Genomic DNA, 20,088 nt, shown 5'->3' with positions numbered 1-20,088 from the left:
AATACAATAATGGGCCATCAGTTGAGATTTTTCTGTCTGCTTTTTAAAGGCCATTATGCTATTCATGTGATTCAGCAAGGATAATTGGAAACTAGCTGTTCCTACAGATGCCAAAATTATGGGATACCACACTCTCACAAGATGACAGCATTGCTTGGTATTTTTAGAACACACAGAGCAGCATCAGGTGGACTTCCTGGCACATTGCTTCTTGTATCAATAGTGTTAGGAAGTGCAGAGAGTGACTTTTTTCGAGTTGCTTTTTCTTCTTTCTATGAATCAATGTTTCCGTGAGCACTACATTCTGTTTAGCTTTAGATCCCGAATTCCTCTTACCCAGTATGCTTGGAATCTGCAAGGTTTTTTATGATTTGCCTTTTTATAGCAATCAGGGTTGCTTTCTTGAATCCTGCAGGTCTATTTAAAAAAAGGCATAGTTTAACATAAAATAAACCCAGACTGGGGCGGTCATGCTTTCACCTGGAGATCTTTCATTGTTTCCATGCACTGAATGTGAACTCTGTGCCTGCTGCCCATTCCTCCATAGACAATTGGACTCTATCCAAGAATGGATGGATCAGGTTTGGTGGAGGAACATGTTAGGAAACACAGCAACTTGTTGTATTTAGCATATTGGTAGCCTCTCTGGGTGAGGACCCTAAACCATATTGCTTTCTTAAAATGAGTGTTTTGTGAAACTTCAGTTCTAATAGGAGATGATGTATGGGTAGGGATTGAGTTTGAAGTATTTGGATCGTTATATTAATAGTCAAGCATCAAAAGGCTAGAAAACAAAGTGCTGGCTTGTCTATGGTTTTCATTGGTCAATAAAGTAATGAGAAAGTTCTTGCCTATGGACCAAAATATTCTAGCCTTGGCATAACTGAATTTTTAATTTCACAAATTAAGACGCGCATTGTCCCAGCAAAATGTGATCTGTGGTTTGTTTGTGGTAAGATCCATTATTAAAGGGTCTAGATCACTGGAATAATCTTCCACTTATTACTGTATGTAGGCCTTTCCCCTTTTTATGAGCCATTGTCATCAATCTTATTCTGATTTCCATTTGATCTTCCTGTCCTCAAAAGTAAGGACTGGAAGCTGAATAATCTTTTAATTTAGAAATAGCTGGAGATGTTCAGTTATTATTTCCTTGGCTTAGGGAGGCTCACTATGAAATTTGCCACTCAGTATTATAGACTATGCTACAAACTCAGACTGATATCAGCTATAGATTGGGGTTAATGTTCCATAATGGCAGCACATCAATTGGAAAACTACTTCAGGTTAACTCTTGCCTTGTAGAGATGAGATGAATTCAGTTTCCAAAAAGGGGAAATGTCTTTCCCAAGGGATTTGGGTTGAGGGGTGGAAAGGAGAAGGTTGGTCTATATACTTGATTTTAAGTTGAATTCTGCTGCCGTTGCCTTCCTCCTCCATCTCTTTGCTTGTTTTAAAAATCCCATTTTCCCAATCTTCATGGTGAAGTAATCTAACTAGAGGAGAAGGCATTTGATTTATGGGAATACCTTCTATTACACTCTCCCTTTTGAGCTGTGTATTGTTGTTAGCAATCTTAGATATTTTTTGCTTTTGCTGTGACACATCACCACAGTGTTGACTCCTTCTGAATGGTTTGTCTTGGCTTCCTGACCCATTGTATTTATATAACAACATTAGAAAATGAGAATGCTCCACTGCAGGAAAGGTTGTTTTAATCATAATAAAGTTGCTCACTTTCACAGTATAACTGAGGAAGAGCAATAGTCCTGTGAGTACACGTCACGGAAAGGATATTTTCTGTTTCCTGTGGAGTGACAAATTAGAATGCATTAAAGCTAATTCTGTAGGCTATTACTGAGATTATTGTTGCATTAGGTATAGTGATGCCAAGTGAAATGCTCTTGGCTGCAAAGAAGCTCTAAGGCAGACATGGCCAAACTTGGCCCTCCAGCTGTTTTGGGACTACAACTCCCATCATCCCTAGCTAGCAGGACCAGTGGTCAGGGATGATGGGAATAGGAGTCCCAAAAGAGCTGGAGGGCCAAGTTTGGCCATGCCTGCTCTAAGGGATTTCCCCAACTTTGTATCTCTTATCAAGCACTTAGTGTTTAAATATGTATCCTCTCCACAGGCCAATAGGCAATCCATTTAAACTGGGCTACTAGGATTTTCCCTTCAATCTTTAATATCCATCTTTTCTGTGTTATAAATGTGGGTAGTTGTGCACATTAGTTTGCCATCATCATTCATCTTCACAACATCTGTATAAGGGACATCGATCATGTTCCCAAATTATTGTGGATAGGAAACGAAAGCTGGGAGAGATTGACTTGCCCGAGGGCACCCAGTAAATCTACGACGATGTTGGAATATGAACCCGTACGAGGTTCACACTACATTTAATCAGGCCACATTGAATTATAGTGGTATCTCAGTTTACGAACTTAATCCATTCCGGAACTCTGTTCTTAAACCGAAACCATTCTTAAACCGAGGTGCACTTTCCCTAACGAGGCCTCCCGCCGCCGGTGCCCTTACACCATTCGGATTCCATTCGTAGACTGATGTAAAGTTTGCAAACCTGGACACTACTTCTGGTTTTGCGGAGTTCGTAAACCGTAAACAGGGCTGTTCTTAAACCGAGGTACCACTGTATACCTAAATATGTAAAATATTATTGGAAAATAGATTGTCCTGAATAGGCACCAATTTTTTTAAAAAAAATTATATCTGAGCCAGAAGAGAGCCATATTGGCTTTGAAAATAATTTGTTGGAACCTGAGTTGTGCAGAAAGGAACAAACTGGATGATCCCACAGGCAGTAGAAAGAAGGTAATTTTTGCTGATACTCCCCCCAGCCTCCTATGCCCCCCAATATCTGCTCTGGGGGGTTAGAGGAGTGTTCCCCCCACCAAGGGAATGAGTGAATGAGTTCTTCTTTTAATGCAGGGATAACTAGATCCAACTATCTTACCTTCAGGTCACCAGACATAAATATTGCTGCTTTACCTTAACTTGAAAATTCCTTGTAAGCCTTGGGAGTAATTTGTAACAGGTTGTCACCCAAAGCATTGTTTTATTTCTGTGCTTGTTTAAAAGCATCCTATCAGCTGATGGCAACTCAGATGTTAAAATCCAATTCATGATTCAGACACATCTGTGACCTACAAAGAATAAAGCTGAAATCCTTTTCATGGGTAACGGTATTGTATTAAGTAGGGCTGCTCTGGAGTAGCAGTTAGCAATAATATTATACCTATACAGCACAATCCATGATTTATATATACTTAGATGTGTGAAGGCCTGGGAAAAGATGGGGGCATTAACACACACAATTTGCTGGGTTTTTCAGGGCCTTGGCATCTCTAGATAAGCCAGCTTAAATCATTTTTGGATCACACAGTGATCATTGTACTTCATTCATTGCTTCACTCCACACATCAATATTCTCCTTTTTCTAAATGTTTATATTGGATGGAATGTTATGGCTTCCCTGTTGATTAGCTCAAATTCAGGTTCACCAGTGACACATTTACTGTACCTTGCACTTGGGGAAACGTCAGTGCGTCACCTTTCCCATTCTGGAGAAATTTCCAGCACAGCATAATTAACACCTGTGGGAACCCAATGGGTTCAGTAATCTGCATTAGGTAATACTTATGGGCTTCTCTCTTCCCACTTCAGCTGAGGTCAGAGCTTGGGGAATTCAATTCTAAGCTAACAGTGGTGGAATGAGGTTAGACAGTAGCAAATAAAAAGACTTTTCAGTCCAAGCAATATAAAGGTGGAATAACCAGAAAAGTTATTTTAGGGCAGGGGTCTGCAACCTTTAAGACAAAAAGAGCCACTTGGACCCATTTCCGAAGAAAAAAACAACTGGGAGCCGCAAAACCACTGCGACATTTAAAACAAATATAACACTGCATATATTGTTTCTTACCTTAATGTCCAATCTGACAGCGGGCGGGAAGGTGATGTCGGGACGGTGCGTGACTAACGCACGCACCGCGCCCATGCGACGTCACAGCCAGTACAGCGCCCGCCACAGTGGGGAGTGTCGGGGCACACAGTGCGCCTCCTCCCCTCGCTAGTATCTGCCCCGGAGCAGATGTAAAAGGTGTAAAAGAGCCACATGTGGCTCCAGAGCCACGGGTTGCAGACCCCTGTTTTAGGGCAAAGCAGACTGGGCTGGAAGGGGGGGGGTGCCACAGTTTGCTATCCACTTTCGTACTTTTTTTGCCTTTGATGGAAAGTTAACTTGATTATAATAGTTCTTTGTTTATTATTATTATTTTAAATCAACAAAGTTGTCACCTAGCAACATAAAGTGCCGCTAATTATAAAGCTTGTTATAAAGCACCAGAAAACACTCTGCAAGCCAGTTCATAAGACCTCAGGCCAAGTGCTGTGGACTGGCCTTGTGAATCAGCCTTTAACCTGTACTGATTGACAAAAGTACATTTCTTTTCAAATGAGTCCCTATTTATCTTGTTCGCCAACAACCCTTATCTGTTTTACTTTACAAAGTGTTGCAGTGGAGAAAATCTAAACACTAGTTCTTATTACCATTCCCATGTCTTTTGAGATTCTTAAACTGAGAGACCAGAAAAAAAGAGCTTTGGAGATAAGCAGGTGGTGCCCAGGCAGTGGAGGAGGAACCCTGTTGAGGTATGAGTGGAGCCTTATGCCTCCTTGGGGGAGGCAGGGAGCAGAACCTGGAAGCAGGAGAAGGACATAGCTCAGATGACGACCATCTGCAGCAGAACGTCCCTATTTCAATTCCCAATATCTCTAAGTAGGACTTGTGAAGACCACTGTCGGGAATCTGGAAGAGCCATGGTCAGTCTGTTTAAACATTGCTGAGCCAGATGGACCAATGGTCTGGTTCTGAATAAGACACCTTGCTGGGACAGGAGTAGAAACTGATAGAGTTTGCTTATCTTAAGATCCAAGCCAATGCTTTTCAATGGAATCCATTCCCCATCCAGCTGCCAGTCATGAATGCAATTTGAATTCTCTCCCTCATAAAAGAGGGAAGGTTTGCTCAGGGGTGGAGCATGCAAATTTTCATGGAGAAGATCCTAGTTCAATCCTTGGCATTTCCAGCAAGTAACTGACTGAGACTCTAAGGAGCTTCTCTGCTAGCCAGAGTAAATAATCCTGGGTGAAATTGTCAGCCCCCTGACAATTGGCAGAGGAACGTGTGAACTAACCCCACTGAACAGCAGTATGAAATTATACAAAGCAGCTGTCTGCAGTACAGTGGTGCCTCGCAAGACGAAATTAATTCGTTCCGCGAGTTTTTTCGTCTAGCGAATTTTTCGTCTTGCGAAGCACGAAATCCCATAGGAATGCATTGAAATTCAATTAATGCATTCCTATGGTCAAAAAAGGCCAAACAAAGCCAAATTTGGTACAACAAGAGTTTATTAAGTGCTCTTTAAAGTCACACATACTGTAAAGAGCATTTCAAAAATTGAAGGGACAATAAATTAAGTTTCTAAACGTGACAGAAAAACATTTAAAAATCAACAAAGTGTACAGTCCATTTTCTAAGACTCTGGGGGACAACTTGAAGAAGGTTCCTCTTCCACTCTTTGCTTCTTGCTGAAGAACCCCCTCCTCAACTGTTCCCCCAGCCACCCACCACACAGAAATTCATATCCAGATTTTTAAAAAACAACAACAGCAGAGTAGAAGAAGAAGAAGAGTTTGGATTTGATATCCCGCCTTTCACTCCCCTTCAGGAGTCTCAAAGCGGCTAACATTCTCCTTTCCCTTCCTCCCCCACAACAAACACTCTGTGAGGTGAGTGGGGCTGAGAGACTTCAGAGAAGTGTGACTGGCCCAAGGTCACCCAGCAGCTGCACGTGGAGGAGCGGAGACGCAAACCCGGTTCCCCAGATTACGTGACTACCGCTCTTAACCACTACACCACAATGGCCCAATGGTCACAGAAAATAATAAAAATGCAGAAAAAACAAGCTTCCAGATTCTTGCAAACCCCTCTTCAACTGTTCCCCCAGTCACCCACCACACAAAAATTCAAATCCATGTTTTTTAAAAAAACAACAGCAGAGTGGCCCAATGGTCACAGAAAATCATAAAAATGCAGAAAAAAACACACACAAGCTTCCAGATTCTTGCAAACCCCTCCTCAACTGTTTCCCCAGCCACCCACCACACATAAATTCAAATCCAGATTTTTTTTTTACAAAAACAGCAGAGTGGCCCAATGGTCACAGAAAATCATAAAAATGCAGAAAAAAACACAAGCTTCCAGATTCTTGCAAACCCCTCCCTAACACCAAGTCCTTGAATTCCAAACACCGCAACCCAAAATCCAAACCCCCCCCCCAAAAGTTTTAAAAGTTTAAAAGAAGTTTTGGAAAAGCTTCAAAAATTACCAAAGTCTTCAAAAACCTCAAAAAAGGCTACCACACCACATTCTATGAGTTGCTCCTCGAAGGCAAGTCGCAACTGTATTAACGGTGCTAAGAAAAAGGAAACAAACTTGCAAGACGTTTTCGTTTTTCGTCTTGCGAAGCAAGCCCATAGGGAAATTCGTCTTGCGAAGCAGCTCAAAAACCGCAAAACCCTTTCGTCTAGCGAGTTTTCCGTCTTGCGAGGCATTCGTCTTGCACAAGTGCAAAATCAAGTGAAGAGAAAATCAGTTTCTCTTCATGCTGGGGCAGTTGAAAAATAAATAAATACCCCATACACCTCATTCACAGGGATCAAATTGTGAGAGAGCATTTTGCCAGTTTTCAGCAATGAGCTGAAAATTGGGTGATTGGTTTGGGGCAGGAGAAGAGAAAGCCCTGCATCTCTTTCTTTGCCTTATGATGTGTGGTATGACAAGCGACAGCTTCTTCCCTTCCTGTTTCCCCACTTTGTCTTTGGGAAAGAGAGACGTGTACTACTTAGCTGGCCCACTAATAGGTGCATCTGTAGTAGTTGTGTTTGTTTGTTGGTTGGTTGGTTGGTTGGCTGGCTGGCTGGCTGGCTGGCTGGCTGGCTGGCTGGCTGGCTGACAGCTGCCATATCCTTCACTAAAGAAACTTCTTGGGGACAAGGAAATGGTGGTGGTTGAGTTATCCACACCTACTCGGGCAAGTAGAACATTACTCCTCCCCCTTAGCCTATGAAGGAGGGAAGCCAGCACTTGCTACACTCTGCCCCTAGGGGGTAAAGAAAGAGACGTTCAGCCTTCTTGCCACCCCAAAAACAATTTCCTAGTTTTCTAGCCATTACCCAAGGCATTTTAGGGAGCCAGAGTCAATGAAGCAATCCAGTTCAGTTAACCAAGTAACAGGGTGAGTTCTTCCATATGTTAACAGGTTTTGACCCTTTGTTCTTGCTGTAGTTCCATCCACTGGGACAGGCCATGCTTTTTCTAAACGAGGTGGGGAACCTATTTCAGCCGGAAGGCTGCACCCCCTTGTGGGCAATTTTCCAGGAGCTGCCTGCCTGTTGATGAGAGGGGTCAGAGACAAAAATGAGTGAAGAAGCAATAGTTGTGATTCACACCTCTTTACAGTAGGCTACACTGCAGCCGTGCAAAAGCCAGAGGTTTCTATACCCTTCCACCACACACACACTGCTCTCTCTAGTTGGACAAGCAAGAGGCATTGTCACATTCCATTCAGGCAAAAGCACTCTGGGGGTGCAGAGCAGGACTGGTGAGGGTGCTGAGGGGAGTTCCAAGCCCCAGACAGAGAGTCCTGCAGTGGCCAGGGCCCCCAAGGCCTGAGGTTCTCCACCCCTGTACTAAGCATATCTAGCTGGGGGGGGGGCAGAATGAGAAAGTAGACAGGGATTCCGTACGCTGATGAAATGAGAAATGTTGCACATGCTGAAATCCCTTCTTCCACACAACTTGATAACGTTGCAGGTGCCCTGTGTTCCCTTTCACCATACTTGCATCTTAAATCCACACTTTGTGGGCTTGTTGTTTCTTCTTAGCATTCCTCGTTGTTCTTGTTAGGCAGCACACAGGATGGTAATCAAAACAGTCAGCTTTTGTTCTCTTTTGTTCTGATCCAAGAGAACTTCAAATAGAGGCCAGGCAACCAAATGATATCAGTGGAATTTTGTAAATCGGGTACCAAGGATTTATTTATACCTCCTTAACGAGGTAGGAGTTGCAAGGGATTAAGCATCAAAGATTCCCCAAATAACTGGAGACTACGTGACTGATCTGCTGCCCTGGACTAAGCCACACGTGTGCATGAGCCCTAGAAGAATTAGCAGTTGTGTTCACATACTCCGTTGCTCAGGTTGCATTACGAGATTCAAAGGCTGGCTGAGTGTCAGCAAATATCCGTATACTGACCATCGAGACAGATTTACTAGGCGAGATGCCTGCTAGCCAGCCAAACACTCTGATGCCTGTGATCCTAATGTTGACTTTACAACAAATGGGGGGAAAAGTAAATGTGTTGATCTATCCAATTGCTTGTTCATAAAATGCTTGGCAGTGTCAAGATTAAGGATAAGCTAGTTTTGATTGCCGTAAAACACACAATATTTTTGTCATTCTCCAAGCTCCCCTGAACTTCCATGATAGGTGTGGGAGCAGTGCTTTCTCTATAGACATTGGAACTGTGTGAAAAAGCATGATTACATTATTTTACGTAACACCCAAAGCTACTCTGTGTATGCACTCCAGAAAGATAACATAGAAAAGGAGTGACATTGAGGATATCTCACCTGTCTAGTGCTCTGCATGTGTTTTTGCCATCAACAGGGATAGTATAGCATAAGTGCTTTGCATGGTTCTTGATCCCTAGCATCTCCAGAACTGGGAAAGACTGAAAGGAACCCTGGAGATGCCAATCAGCACAGACAACACTGAGCTAGATACACCTGTGGTCTGAGTTGGCATAAGGTCGTTTTCTGTGTTCCTACAACTCAACATTTTGGATTTCCTTTAAGGTGGAATTGTAATGGAGTGGACTGGGGGTGGACTTGGATAGAATGCCATTCTCTGTAGTGACACACCTTTCAGGTAAAGGGATATGTAGCATAACAAATGCAGGTCTCCACAGGACAATGCTAAACTGTCTAAAAAGCCAATGTTTCCAGTTATCTGCCTCTTTTGACAGGTTGCGGACATTTACTGATGCTGTTTTGTCTTGCTTTTTTTTCCCTTCCAGGCCCTTCATCTGACACGAGAGCTAGAGGGGGGGAAAAACTTTGCCAAATCAACTGTCAGCAAGGACAGGGATACCGTTTACAGCTTATAACCTTTGTGAACCCTGCATTATTTTCCTAACAAAACAGAGACTGTTAAAGAGCCCCGGAACCAGAGTGATGAACCGCCGTGTCTGGAATTGAACTCATTCTGAAGTATGCAAAATCTTCCTTTTATGGGATGTCCCACCACCAACTTGAGGATATGTTGGTTCAGCCACCACCCTGTTTCAGAACACACTGTGTAGCCTTTACAATAGTTTATTTGTCAATCAGTATATGGGGTTCCAATACGTTTATGGGTTGCAGGATGCTTTCGGTTGGCTTTTATTTTTCAGGGTTTCCCCTACCCCTCTTAAGGTGTGAGTATTCTCCCTCCCCCCCCACCCGTGAAATGCTTTAAATTGTTCCTTTTCACATGCCGATTCCTCATGAATATGAAATGCAGACTAATATATGCACACTGAAAAGCCGAATGGATTTTGGCTTGAAAATACCAACAGCACTTGAATATTTCAGTCTTTATAGCACCTACCAACTATTTGAATTTGAAAGGTGGTTTATGAGGGGTTTTAATGTTTGCTTGTTATATGGTTTGGGCTTTTATTTTATTTTTTAGTTGGTTGATTCTGATTCAGAACCCTTCCCCCCACCCCAAAAGTCTTTGCTTAAATTTAAGGGTACTCCTTTCTTTCCTTTCAATACCAAGAGGGTACACTTTACCTCACAAAATTAGCCACCACCAAGGCTGCATCCTTACCAGTGTTCGAAAGGTATGAGGCGGTGGGGGGAGGAGGGGTAAATTCATAGTGTTTTATGAGTCAATAACTGGCTTGCTATTAGTCAAATCGACTCGGGCCTAGTGCGTAATCCTAGCAGTTCTGCCAAAACAGCTGCAGTGATTGTGATTGTGATTTTGGCCTGCCCAGGCAATTTAGCAACTGGCTGATCTTGAAAATGAGTAAGTGGTCTGCCCTGGTTGCCATCTTGCCAGACAATTAGTCCTTAACAGCCTAGAAGGCAGCAGCTTAATTTCAGATTAAATTTATTAATAATAGTAATAACAGCAACAACAAAGACCTAAAATAAAAAAGACTATATTGCATGAAAACGAGAGTTTTATGTATATGCATCATCCAGGACTTGGATGATTTATTACATTGGTAATTATTTTTACATCCTCTCCTTGATTATTCTTTCCTTCTTCTGAAGTGTCATCGAGTCTAGGAAGAGAAGCAGAGGGAGAGGCAGGAAGGACAGACAGGGTGGGGGAATACATACAGATAGCTTTTCATAGGAGCGTAGACTGTAATTGGATAAATTCCACGGGAAAAACAAAGTAGTTTTTATATATTTTGCTTATATGGGTTTCTTTTGTAAATTTATATGGTAATAATGACTGAAAGGTATGGTGCTGTGCAGGTCCTCTCTGTTTGATTACTTTTTATTGATACCTTTTGGGGAAGATAAGGGCAAAGAGGGAAACCCAATGGTACGATTCAATTTTTTGAGGTGGGGCGGGGCAGGAAGTGGTGTGGAGACACTTTGGGTAGGACAACATATACAGGATTTCTCCAAAGTGGTATATGAAGAACTTTTCTTGGCATAAAAAAGACATAATGCATATAAATATATAAATATATTTTATTATGTACAGAAACGGATCATTATGCATGAATGTTAGGAGAACAGGCTAGCATTTTAACCCAAAGTTTCAGTGCATGAGTTTCCACTGGCACATGAACCATGTACTTTGTGGTGTGACTCCCTTCAGCCGCCACACTTGTAGGCACCCACAAGCACCCACACACTTATACACACGCACACAGACATCTGTGGGCCCCATATTGCTCCTTCTTTTCCAGCCCTTTGAAGTAATATTGGTGAAATTACAGCTCCTTATATGATGGAAGTTTTGTTTCGTACTGTAGCCTCTTCCTCATGACTGTGCTGCGCTATTCTCTAGATGAACATGTGAACTCCATCATGCAGTTCATAAACTGAATTATGAAAACTCTGTGCTGTCGTGGTTCTAAGTAGCTCATAGAATATAAACTTTCCAGATAGTTAAAAGATTTTTATCATTTTCCAAAAAATGCAAAATAAAATAAAAATACAGGCTATTTTTTTAAGAATTAAGGTGGTATATTTATCAATGGCAGGGTCCAGTTTATCATATTTCTTTAATCAGAAATAACCAATGTGTGTGTTTGTTCTCCACATTGGAAAGGGCTTCCCCGAGAGAAAAAACACTGTAAAATTGTCATCTGTTCCAGGGGCTTAAGGAAGGTGTCATTTTCTTTAGAGAGACTCAGTTACAGGTACCTATTACCAAAGCTAGTTCAGAATTTTGCTCACATGCCTTCACTGCATAGGAGTATCTGGTACATCATTAAATGTGAATTCAGCTGACAATGACATTTTGGGGTGTTTTGTTGTTTTGTTTTGTGGTTTCCTCCCCCCCCCCAAAGTATAGCAATGTGTTTGGTGACTAACAGTTTATTTTATTTGTAAGTTTCTGTCTTTCTTCTCAACAGGAAGTCTGTATAAAAAAACCTGGTACACAGCAAGCTTTATGGTTTCCTCATTTGACTTCTGTTGAATTTCCTTTAATATTTCAGGGAGTTCATTAGAGAAACAGGTATATTCTTTATTTTGCAAGCTCTAATATTAGTAAGGTGATTAATTTACACAAAGAGTAGAAACTGTGTGTGCAATCTGTCCACAACTAAGCCTGTTTCAGTGGAAGAGAGTTAAGCACCTGCCATCATTGGGGACTTTTCAGGGGACTTGAGTAAACATGCATAGAATCAAACTACATGGCCATAATCCTAAGTACGCTTATTGGAGATGACACAGCTCAATGGTTGCAATAAGCTTTCCATCCTCATTGTTAAGCTCCCATATGTGTTTATATAATGCCCAAGTGACAGGCTTCCAAGGAAGCTCAAGCACCTGGACCATAGGTAGATCAGTGGTTCAGCATGTGCTTCACATGCAGAAGGTCCCAGATTCCTGGCATTTCCTTATAGGGTTGGAAAAGACTCTGTGTAAACACTACTGAACTAGATGAACCAATGCCCCGGCTCTGCAAAGGCAGCTGCCTATGTTCCTCAACTTTTATACTTTATTGGAGGTATTGCTGGGAGACAATTGTGTCATCCCAAAGTATGTGTAAAGAGCATGCATCATTGAACCAAGGGAGACTTCTGAGTAAACAAAGAGCCTAAATGCAAGCTAGTTAGATTAGGGTACTGAAGCTACAGGCAACTTGCTTCTATTGACAACCGTAGGATAGTCACAGTGAACACCATCAAGCTATATTTAAGCACTTTGTAGCCTGATTCTATGCATACTTACTCAGAAGTAAGTCTCACTGGTAGTACATTGCATTATGGACTCAGTCATAGGAATGTAAATCTGAAAAGAGCCCACAAAGGTCTATCAGTCAATCCATTTTTTGCCCTCCTCTATAGCTAGTCCCTGAAGCCTCTCACAATACACAACTCCAAGTATTTGACTTCTGCTCTCAACTGGAAGGCTAGTCAACAAACCCTTCTCTTCAGACATTGTCCCAACAACTATATTCTAGTTTATAAGCATAAGTAGCCTCTGTGTCTCATCTTTTATCTGGAAACTAGAATGAGCAATGATTTCTCAAGCTTGCCAGACTATGGCATTTACATGGCTCTAAAGCAGCAGTTCTCAACTTGTGGGTCCCCAGATGTTGTTGGACTACGACTCCCATCATCCCCGAGCTCTGGCCTTGCTAGCTAGGGGTGATGGGAGTTGTAGTTCAACAACATCTTGGGGACCCACAGGTTGAGAAAGGCTGCTCTAAAGGAATCCCATGTTAGGGGAAAGCATGATCTGAAAAATCCTCTAGTTAGATCCTAGACCACTTTAGAAGTAACACAAAACCATGGTTTGGTGTTATAAGTTTCAGTGAGTCTCAGGCTCTCACACTGCTACACCCTTCTTCTCTATCTGCAAGATTAAAAGCTTCCATTTTTCCTTTTGAATAAACTGCAATGTCCCATTATATTTCTAGACTCAGGAAATTGATTTTATTGACTGTGGTTAGTCAACAAACCAGAATCCAAAACAATAATTTAACCCTGGTTTGCTTAAACAAGCCACAGTTAGAATAAACCAGTTTTCAGAATTTGGATGTAGCATCATATATATCTATATCTACCCCTCTTTTTAAAAGTGGCTTTTGAAAGTGGAAGCTTTCAGTATTTTTTTTCTTTTGCATGTGAAAGGGATGGGGAAGAATCCAAGCCCGCAGATCATCACAGCTCATTCTCATAGTACTCACTAAACCATGGTTTACTGTTAAACCTGAATGGGGTACTGTGCCAAAAATTCACGTATTTTCTAAATTCAGAGGCTAATATTATTGCTTGGAACCTTTGGCCACCATACTACATTTTTCAAATGCAAACCTCAACCTACTTACCTTGAAGTAGTCCTGGAGCACCTGCAAGTGATTTGAACTTCCCAGCCATCCACTATCCCAATTATCCATCATCCACTACCTAAGGGTTCAATTGTGAAGATCACTTCAATCCTACAGAGCATTGAAAAGTGGTGCATTCCTGATGAGTTCACCCTTCATTTCCTTAAATGCTATGGTATAGGAGCATGATTATTGGTGCACAAGCTGCAGTTGTTATATTGTGTCTATGGGCAACTTTGCAGGCGTTGTTGAATTGTTTCTGGAATTATACTTATAAAATACAACAGTTAGGTAACTAGCCCTAGTCACCCTAATTTTTGGAATTATGAGTTCATTACAAATTGAAATTGTGTCCATTAAATAAGGATTTGGCATAGATGCGTAGGCAATTTCTTTAACTGTCTATTGACCAGTTCATAGGATTCTGTTTTTAGAACACTTCACATTTCTTTTTTGATTTCACTCTTGATGAAATAATTTCTGTAATAATGGGTTACCAGACTGCTGCCTGTCATATCACACCGTATTCAAGAACCAAATGTTGGAATGCTGATCTCTTCGAAATGACATCATTGCTTGGCGAACAACCTTCATTCACTAGTTTCTATACATGATGTATATTGGAAATACCAGCAGATGAGGGGACCAGATACTTTTACTTGCTATGGGGAGGGACTAGGGAGGGAAGGGGGAATGTATTGTACATTTTGGCTTCACGTGTGAAACTTTTTTTAACCAAAAAAAGTTGCATGAATGGACAAAATATGTATACAGTATCTGTAAAACTGTCTTATCTGGGTTATTTCTTTCACTGTCAGACCACATACTTTGGAAGAATATTCCATCCACTGCCTTAGTGCATGGCCATCTTTCCTAAGAGGTGCACAATTTTTACTTTTCGTACAAGCTACCTTGCAGTTTCGTTTGAAAGCCAGCACTGTTGCAAACGCAATGGAGACTTTTTGTGAAACCAAATGCTGACATGGGTGAATATACTACCTTACTACATAATGATTGGATGTCAGTTTGATTTTGAAATCTTACCCCTTTGCAAATGAAATAGCAGTGCAGAGCTTATCTCCACTTGGTGTTAGTAGATATTGCCTCATGTATTCCATTCTCAATTGTAATCTAGTTTGTAAAAGAAATTGTGACGCATGTAAATAAAGCATAATGGATCTCTATGCTGAAACATACAGACTGGTTTTGCTTCATTAAGTTGTCTTTGTAGAAGGATCCAAATGGGTAAGGTTTCTTTAAAAATAAATCATAGGTTTTTACATTGTATTCAGTTAAGTAACACCCCACAAAATAATAAAAATGAAGAAAAATAACAATATCCACATAGTCTCCTTTTATCATTCATTTTACAACATAGAGAATCCCTTAATGATATTCAAAGGTCAACTATACACTTTACAATCAATGAAGTATCCCATCTATAATTATACACCTTTGATCTTACATAATTGATTGATTTTGCCATCATTGCATAATCTCATATCTTACTATGCTGTTCCTTGTCAGAGTAGTAGCCAATCTCCACAAAGCTGTGAATAAGGTCCTTGCAGCTGCAACAAATAAGTCATTTCCTTGTGTTCTTCCTTCACTGGCCCTTCTAGATAATTTAAAAGAAACATAACTGGAGGTAATGGGACTTTGTATCCCAGGATTCTTTATAAATGTACTATGATCTACCCTCTGCACAGTAGTTTCATATTTCTATCAGAAGTGGGGAAAGTCCCACTTTCTAGCATTTCTAGCCATTTCTAGCATGTGGAGGAATTGTTTGTATTTAGTTTATTTTTACTGGTGTGATATACCATCTACTCACTATTTTATAGCAGTTTTCCCATTATTCATGAATTCAAAGAAGCCCTGTGTCCATATAACCATAACTTTCCCCACACATCTCTTGGTGTATTTCACCCAAAGTTCTGAGCCCATTTTATCCTTGACTTTTTCTGGCCCCATATTATAGTTCAATAGCAACTGGAAAATTGTTTATCTGCTTTAAATTAGTTTCTCAAATTCAATCATTTTTCTGATTTGATTAGACATTTTTCTCTGTTCTTGCAGTTTAGAACAGATTCAGAAGTATTCAAAACAGAGAGGATTCCTTCCCACCATCTGTCTCAATATGAACATATATCTGTGCTTAATTAATCCATGAAATCTAAAAATATTGTAATTTTCCCACATTTTTAACTTTAAAAGATTCTCTTCTATTATGTCTGCATTGGTTCCAGTGAAGAGAATTTAGGATTGAGTTGTCTTTTCTATCAACCACCTATTCTTAACAAATTAGAAAATCATATATATATATATATATGAATGAAAGATCTATTTTTGTATGTTTCCCACAGTATTCTGTGTAATGGAACTCCAGTCAAATTTTGTTCAGATTTAACTATTGCCTCATAAGGGGTCACAATCCAATCTACCAACCAAGTTATTACATTTGAAAGATAAAAAAACTTTCTATTTGAAACTTGGAAGCCTCCTCCATGCTTAGCATTATAAAGATGCTTTAGATCAGGGCTCACCAACCTGGTGCCCATGGGCATCATGCACTCCATGAGGCTTTGACTGTGGGGTCCTCACCCCTCTTCCTGCTGAAATCAGGCTTGAAACAAGCATTCCATTGTTGCTGACACAATAGATTGCAGTGTGTGCTTGTTAGTGATGTAGTGTGGTGCCAATGCCAGTGTCTCCAGTTAGCAAAAATGCCCATGGAGCCAAAAAAGTTTGGTGACCCCTTGCTTTAGAGTCACTGATTGACTCATAAAAGGTATAAAAATGGTTAAGGTACTTCCATAGCTGACACAAACTTTGATGTGTGCCAGGTATTAAATGCAATACAATTTAGGCAATGGCTGCATCAGATCAGTTTAGGCTGTAGGATTGATACATGGGATCAATTACACTGCACTATTGTGGCAATACCCTGATAGCTGCAGGATTCATACCACAGCTCAATAAACTGCTGGCCTAGAGTTAGGGTTGGAATTGCTCCTGTGTTATCCTACACCAGGCTGCCTCTCATTTCAGAAATTCACTTCTTACCTACTGCTCATACTGTGTTGGACTAGCAGCAACGGAACACACTGGCACAGCCTTTGGCATCAAAGCCTGAAAAGTTGGGCAGCCGAAGGAAACATTGCTGAAGGAGTAAAGTAGAATAGCTTATGGAAAGTGGGAGGGGAAGCATAGCTCTTTTACTATGTTGCTCTCCAAACAGCTAAGAGGTAGTTGTACCATCAAGGCAGAGTGCGTCTCCCAAGTGCCCATCAAAACCTGGAACTAGCTTTGGCTGCAGTAGTTCTTCTGTTGAAAGCATGTGAAAGAGTCTGTGCCCATGGAACCCTCTTGGTTCATCAGATAGTCTGTAAGAGACAAATTAGTAGATGGATGGGATCGTTAGCTTCCAATTCTTTCTTCAGCCTTACCACTTTTATCTTAATTTATCTTCCTTTCTAGTGGAAGTTAGCACAAGTGAATTGAGATGATGTTCAGATAATAATGGCTAGAGAGAGGCTGTCAGCATCATGAAAACCAAGTGTTTGCTGCCGTGCCGGTATTGGAAGGAGGGGATGTTGCTAGATGGTTCTAGAAACTATTCATGCTATTCATGCCATGGAAGTCTGGCCCTGATGTTATGACAGCCCAACATTCCCTCTAATAATAAAGCTGGGGAGCCAATGGTGTGCCTTCTGCTTCACTTTGTTCTACCAAGGGCCTAGTAGAATAAAGTATTCTGATGACATTGTGTGTCTCTAACTCCAACCTGCCTTCATTCAAGATCCTTTGAGCCAAGGATGACAAACCTGCCACTCACAAAGCCAATTGATTGCAAGCTCCCCTTTTCTTCCCCATTCCAGCTCTTCATCCCAGGGACATATAGCAATCATTCGTCCATGCAGGGATAGTGCCCACCCCGAAAACTGCACCATTAATTGCATATGGTTGGAGGTAGAAATGATACACCTCCAGAAATTGGTAGTGGTGAATCTCAGTCCCACACCCAGGAAAGGTCCTGTTACCCCAAGGTGTTTGGGTGTGGGTGAGGATGTGTTGTGTACCTTCATGTGTGGCTTTGTGTGTACTGGCATGCAGCCTTTGGAAGAAGGGCCAAACCTTGAATGCAGCCTCAGGTGGAAAAAGGCTAACCACTCCTGATATCAGCTGCTAGGGCATCTGCCCCTCCCACAAGGCTTTAATTAAGATGGGAGGGGAAAGTACCCTTTCTGATCTAAATTAAATTACAACATCCCAATCTTAATTGAAACTGGGACGGTGGGAGGGGGGAAAGACCTAAAATCTTAATGATCCAGAAGAAGGGAAATGGGAGTTACAGGAAATGAGTCATGACACCTTGATGGCACTTGCATCTCAACCACAATTTCTTTCCAAACTCTTCCATACAGTGTGGTCACAGAAAGTTAATCTACTTTCCCGTTCTGTACTGGTCAGGTTCAAGGACATTCAACCTGTTCCCTACTATAGTACACAGGTTCTGCAAAAAAACCAAAACCTCTCCCCGATTATGTGGAAGTTGTTATATTTGGTTGTTTACCATCTGATGTTTTATTTACTGCTTATGACTACTTTTGTTATATTCATAATTACATACTTTTTCCATGTTGTAAGCTGCCTTGAGCATGGCTTTAACTATGGAGAGGTGGAATACAAATAAAATGATGCATGTATGAAATTGAGCACCTATTGCCACAAACAGATACTTGATTTTGCTCCAAAGCCATCTATAAATAGCTGAGCAAAAGTAAGGCTGAGACAAGGAATTATTTAGAAGGAATATAATGCAACAGTGCACCATACTGATTTACATACGGCCCTTGATGACTTGGATAACATGGGAATTGCCTGTGCAGCTGGCTCTTTTGCAAAACATCCTGTTTGAGGTGCTATCATGTGACACAAAAACATGGTCCATTGTGATGAGATCTGTAAAGTTTGTGTGTTCAAGATGGTGCATGTGAATTCACCTCAAGAGGGATGGACTAGCATCCTGGCCCCTATACATTTTATGTGAGTACATCTAGTTCTAACCACTTAAAAAAAAACCAGTGAAAATATTCACACAATCCAATCCTGTGTATACTTATTCCAAAGTATTTGCTTCTGAGGTCAGTCGGCCTTATTCCCAAGTATACATTCCTGGGACTGCAGTTCCAATACGCAAGGCCGGCTAACATATGCAAACTGCCTGCTTTTCCTCACCACACAATTCCCCCGGTTTCCATGTTTACAAGTGTAACTTGGCCCTAATTTGCCAATTATCATATGCAATAATTATAGTATTGTATTCTGCCCAAGAGCAGGTCAACAATCACAAAGAGCTGGCCCCTCTGCTTTGTGAAGTTGACCTCTGTCAGCTACAGACTTGTTGCAAAATCTGTAGATTGATGACTCATGAGTTCGCTTGAGGACTTTGACTTTTCAGTCTGAGGGTGACAATGCTAATCTTTTGTGCATTTTTTCACTACATTTCCTCATTGCCATGTAAGTTAAGACAACACTTGAAGCCACAACCCAGAGTCTTTGGATTTTTGAGCTAATTTAGTCCTCACAAATGCCAATGAATTCCAGGAAAATGATCCCTTCATCTGTAACAGGAGATGGGCTTTTAAATAAACATATTTCCTGATTATAAGACTTCCAAATAAATGTATTTTGGACACGTGCTGGACCTCACAAGCAATTTAACCCTGCATATTTTGATTTAAGATTATCCCGGTTATAGTCCATAAACCAGTTAAACCAGAGCACTTGGATGTAAGCCAGCTTTACACCCATTTACGTCAATGGAACTAATTTGATTTAAATCGGGGCATTCCAGCGTAATTGGTTTGTGAATCAGGTTGTTACTCATAGATGTCAGTAGGACAAAAGTGCTTAAATCCAAGTTTTTCAACTGAACTAGATTAGTTTGGCTGTTCAAACTTAAAATTGTGTATTTGCTTGTTTAAAACTAAATAAAAACCTCCGGTTTTTTTTAAAAAAGAAGTTTCTAGCCATCTTTATTATGTAAGAAACTGAAGAACTGTTTTAAAAAAATACAGCATGCTTCTATGGGTCAAACACCACAGCATTTAAAAAGGTCAAGGTCAGCCCAATTGCTGAGTGGGACTAATTCCTTCCAGGCTTATGAACACGCCTTGGCAACCAGTTAAATTCCTGACATTCTACATGCAAAACAGATACCTTGGGTTACATCTTCCTCTCTGGACATCTTCCTTTGCTTCTCGATTCAGTTAACAGCATGATGATGGAGCCACTAAGCCAGATGTGTGTACATCAGCATTACATTGTTCATAAAAAACCTCAGCTGTCTCTCAACAGCTGTCAGGATGATTGGGGGGGGGGGAGAAGAGGATCCTGGCAAGGGGTGTAGCCAGGACTGGGAC

The 20,088-nt window shown here is 41.0% G+C and overlaps 1 protein-coding gene and 1 long non-coding RNA gene across 4 annotated transcripts in view; one reads left to right on the top strand and one right to left on the bottom strand.

The window, feature by feature from the left end:
* The window catches only part of FOXO3 (forkhead box O3), a 122,454-nt gene extending 107,602 nt beyond the window's left edge, over positions 1 to 14,852 (top strand). For all 3 annotated transcript variants that reach the window (XR_014218005.1, XM_082216643.1, XM_082216642.1), the window contains one exon: positions 9,162 to 14,852. Coding sequence is in view for 1 of the 3 variants with exons in the window: in XM_082216643.1 (XP_082072769.1) it covers positions 9,162 to 9,251 (90 nt within the window). In the remaining 2 variants the exon portion in view is untranslated. The remainder of the gene's footprint in view (positions 1 to 9,161) is intronic.
* LOC309529005 lies at positions 9,479 to 19,996 on the bottom strand. The gene is made up of 2 exons (XR_014218024.1): positions 19,886 to 19,996; positions 9,479 to 17,046 (listed from the first exon to the last, which is right to left on the bottom strand). It is a non-coding gene; the product is annotated as an uncharacterized lncRNA (long non-coding RNA).
* Positions 19,997 to 20,088: the final 92 nt, after the last annotated feature.

The sequence above is a fragment of the Podarcis vaucheri genome (genome assembly GCF_965113315.1).
Source record: "Podarcis vaucheri genome assembly, chromosome: 3".
NCBI lineage: Eukaryota > Metazoa > Chordata > Lepidosauria > Squamata > Lacertidae > Podarcis > Podarcis vaucheri.
This window is presented reverse-complemented; position numbering and strand designations above follow the sequence as displayed.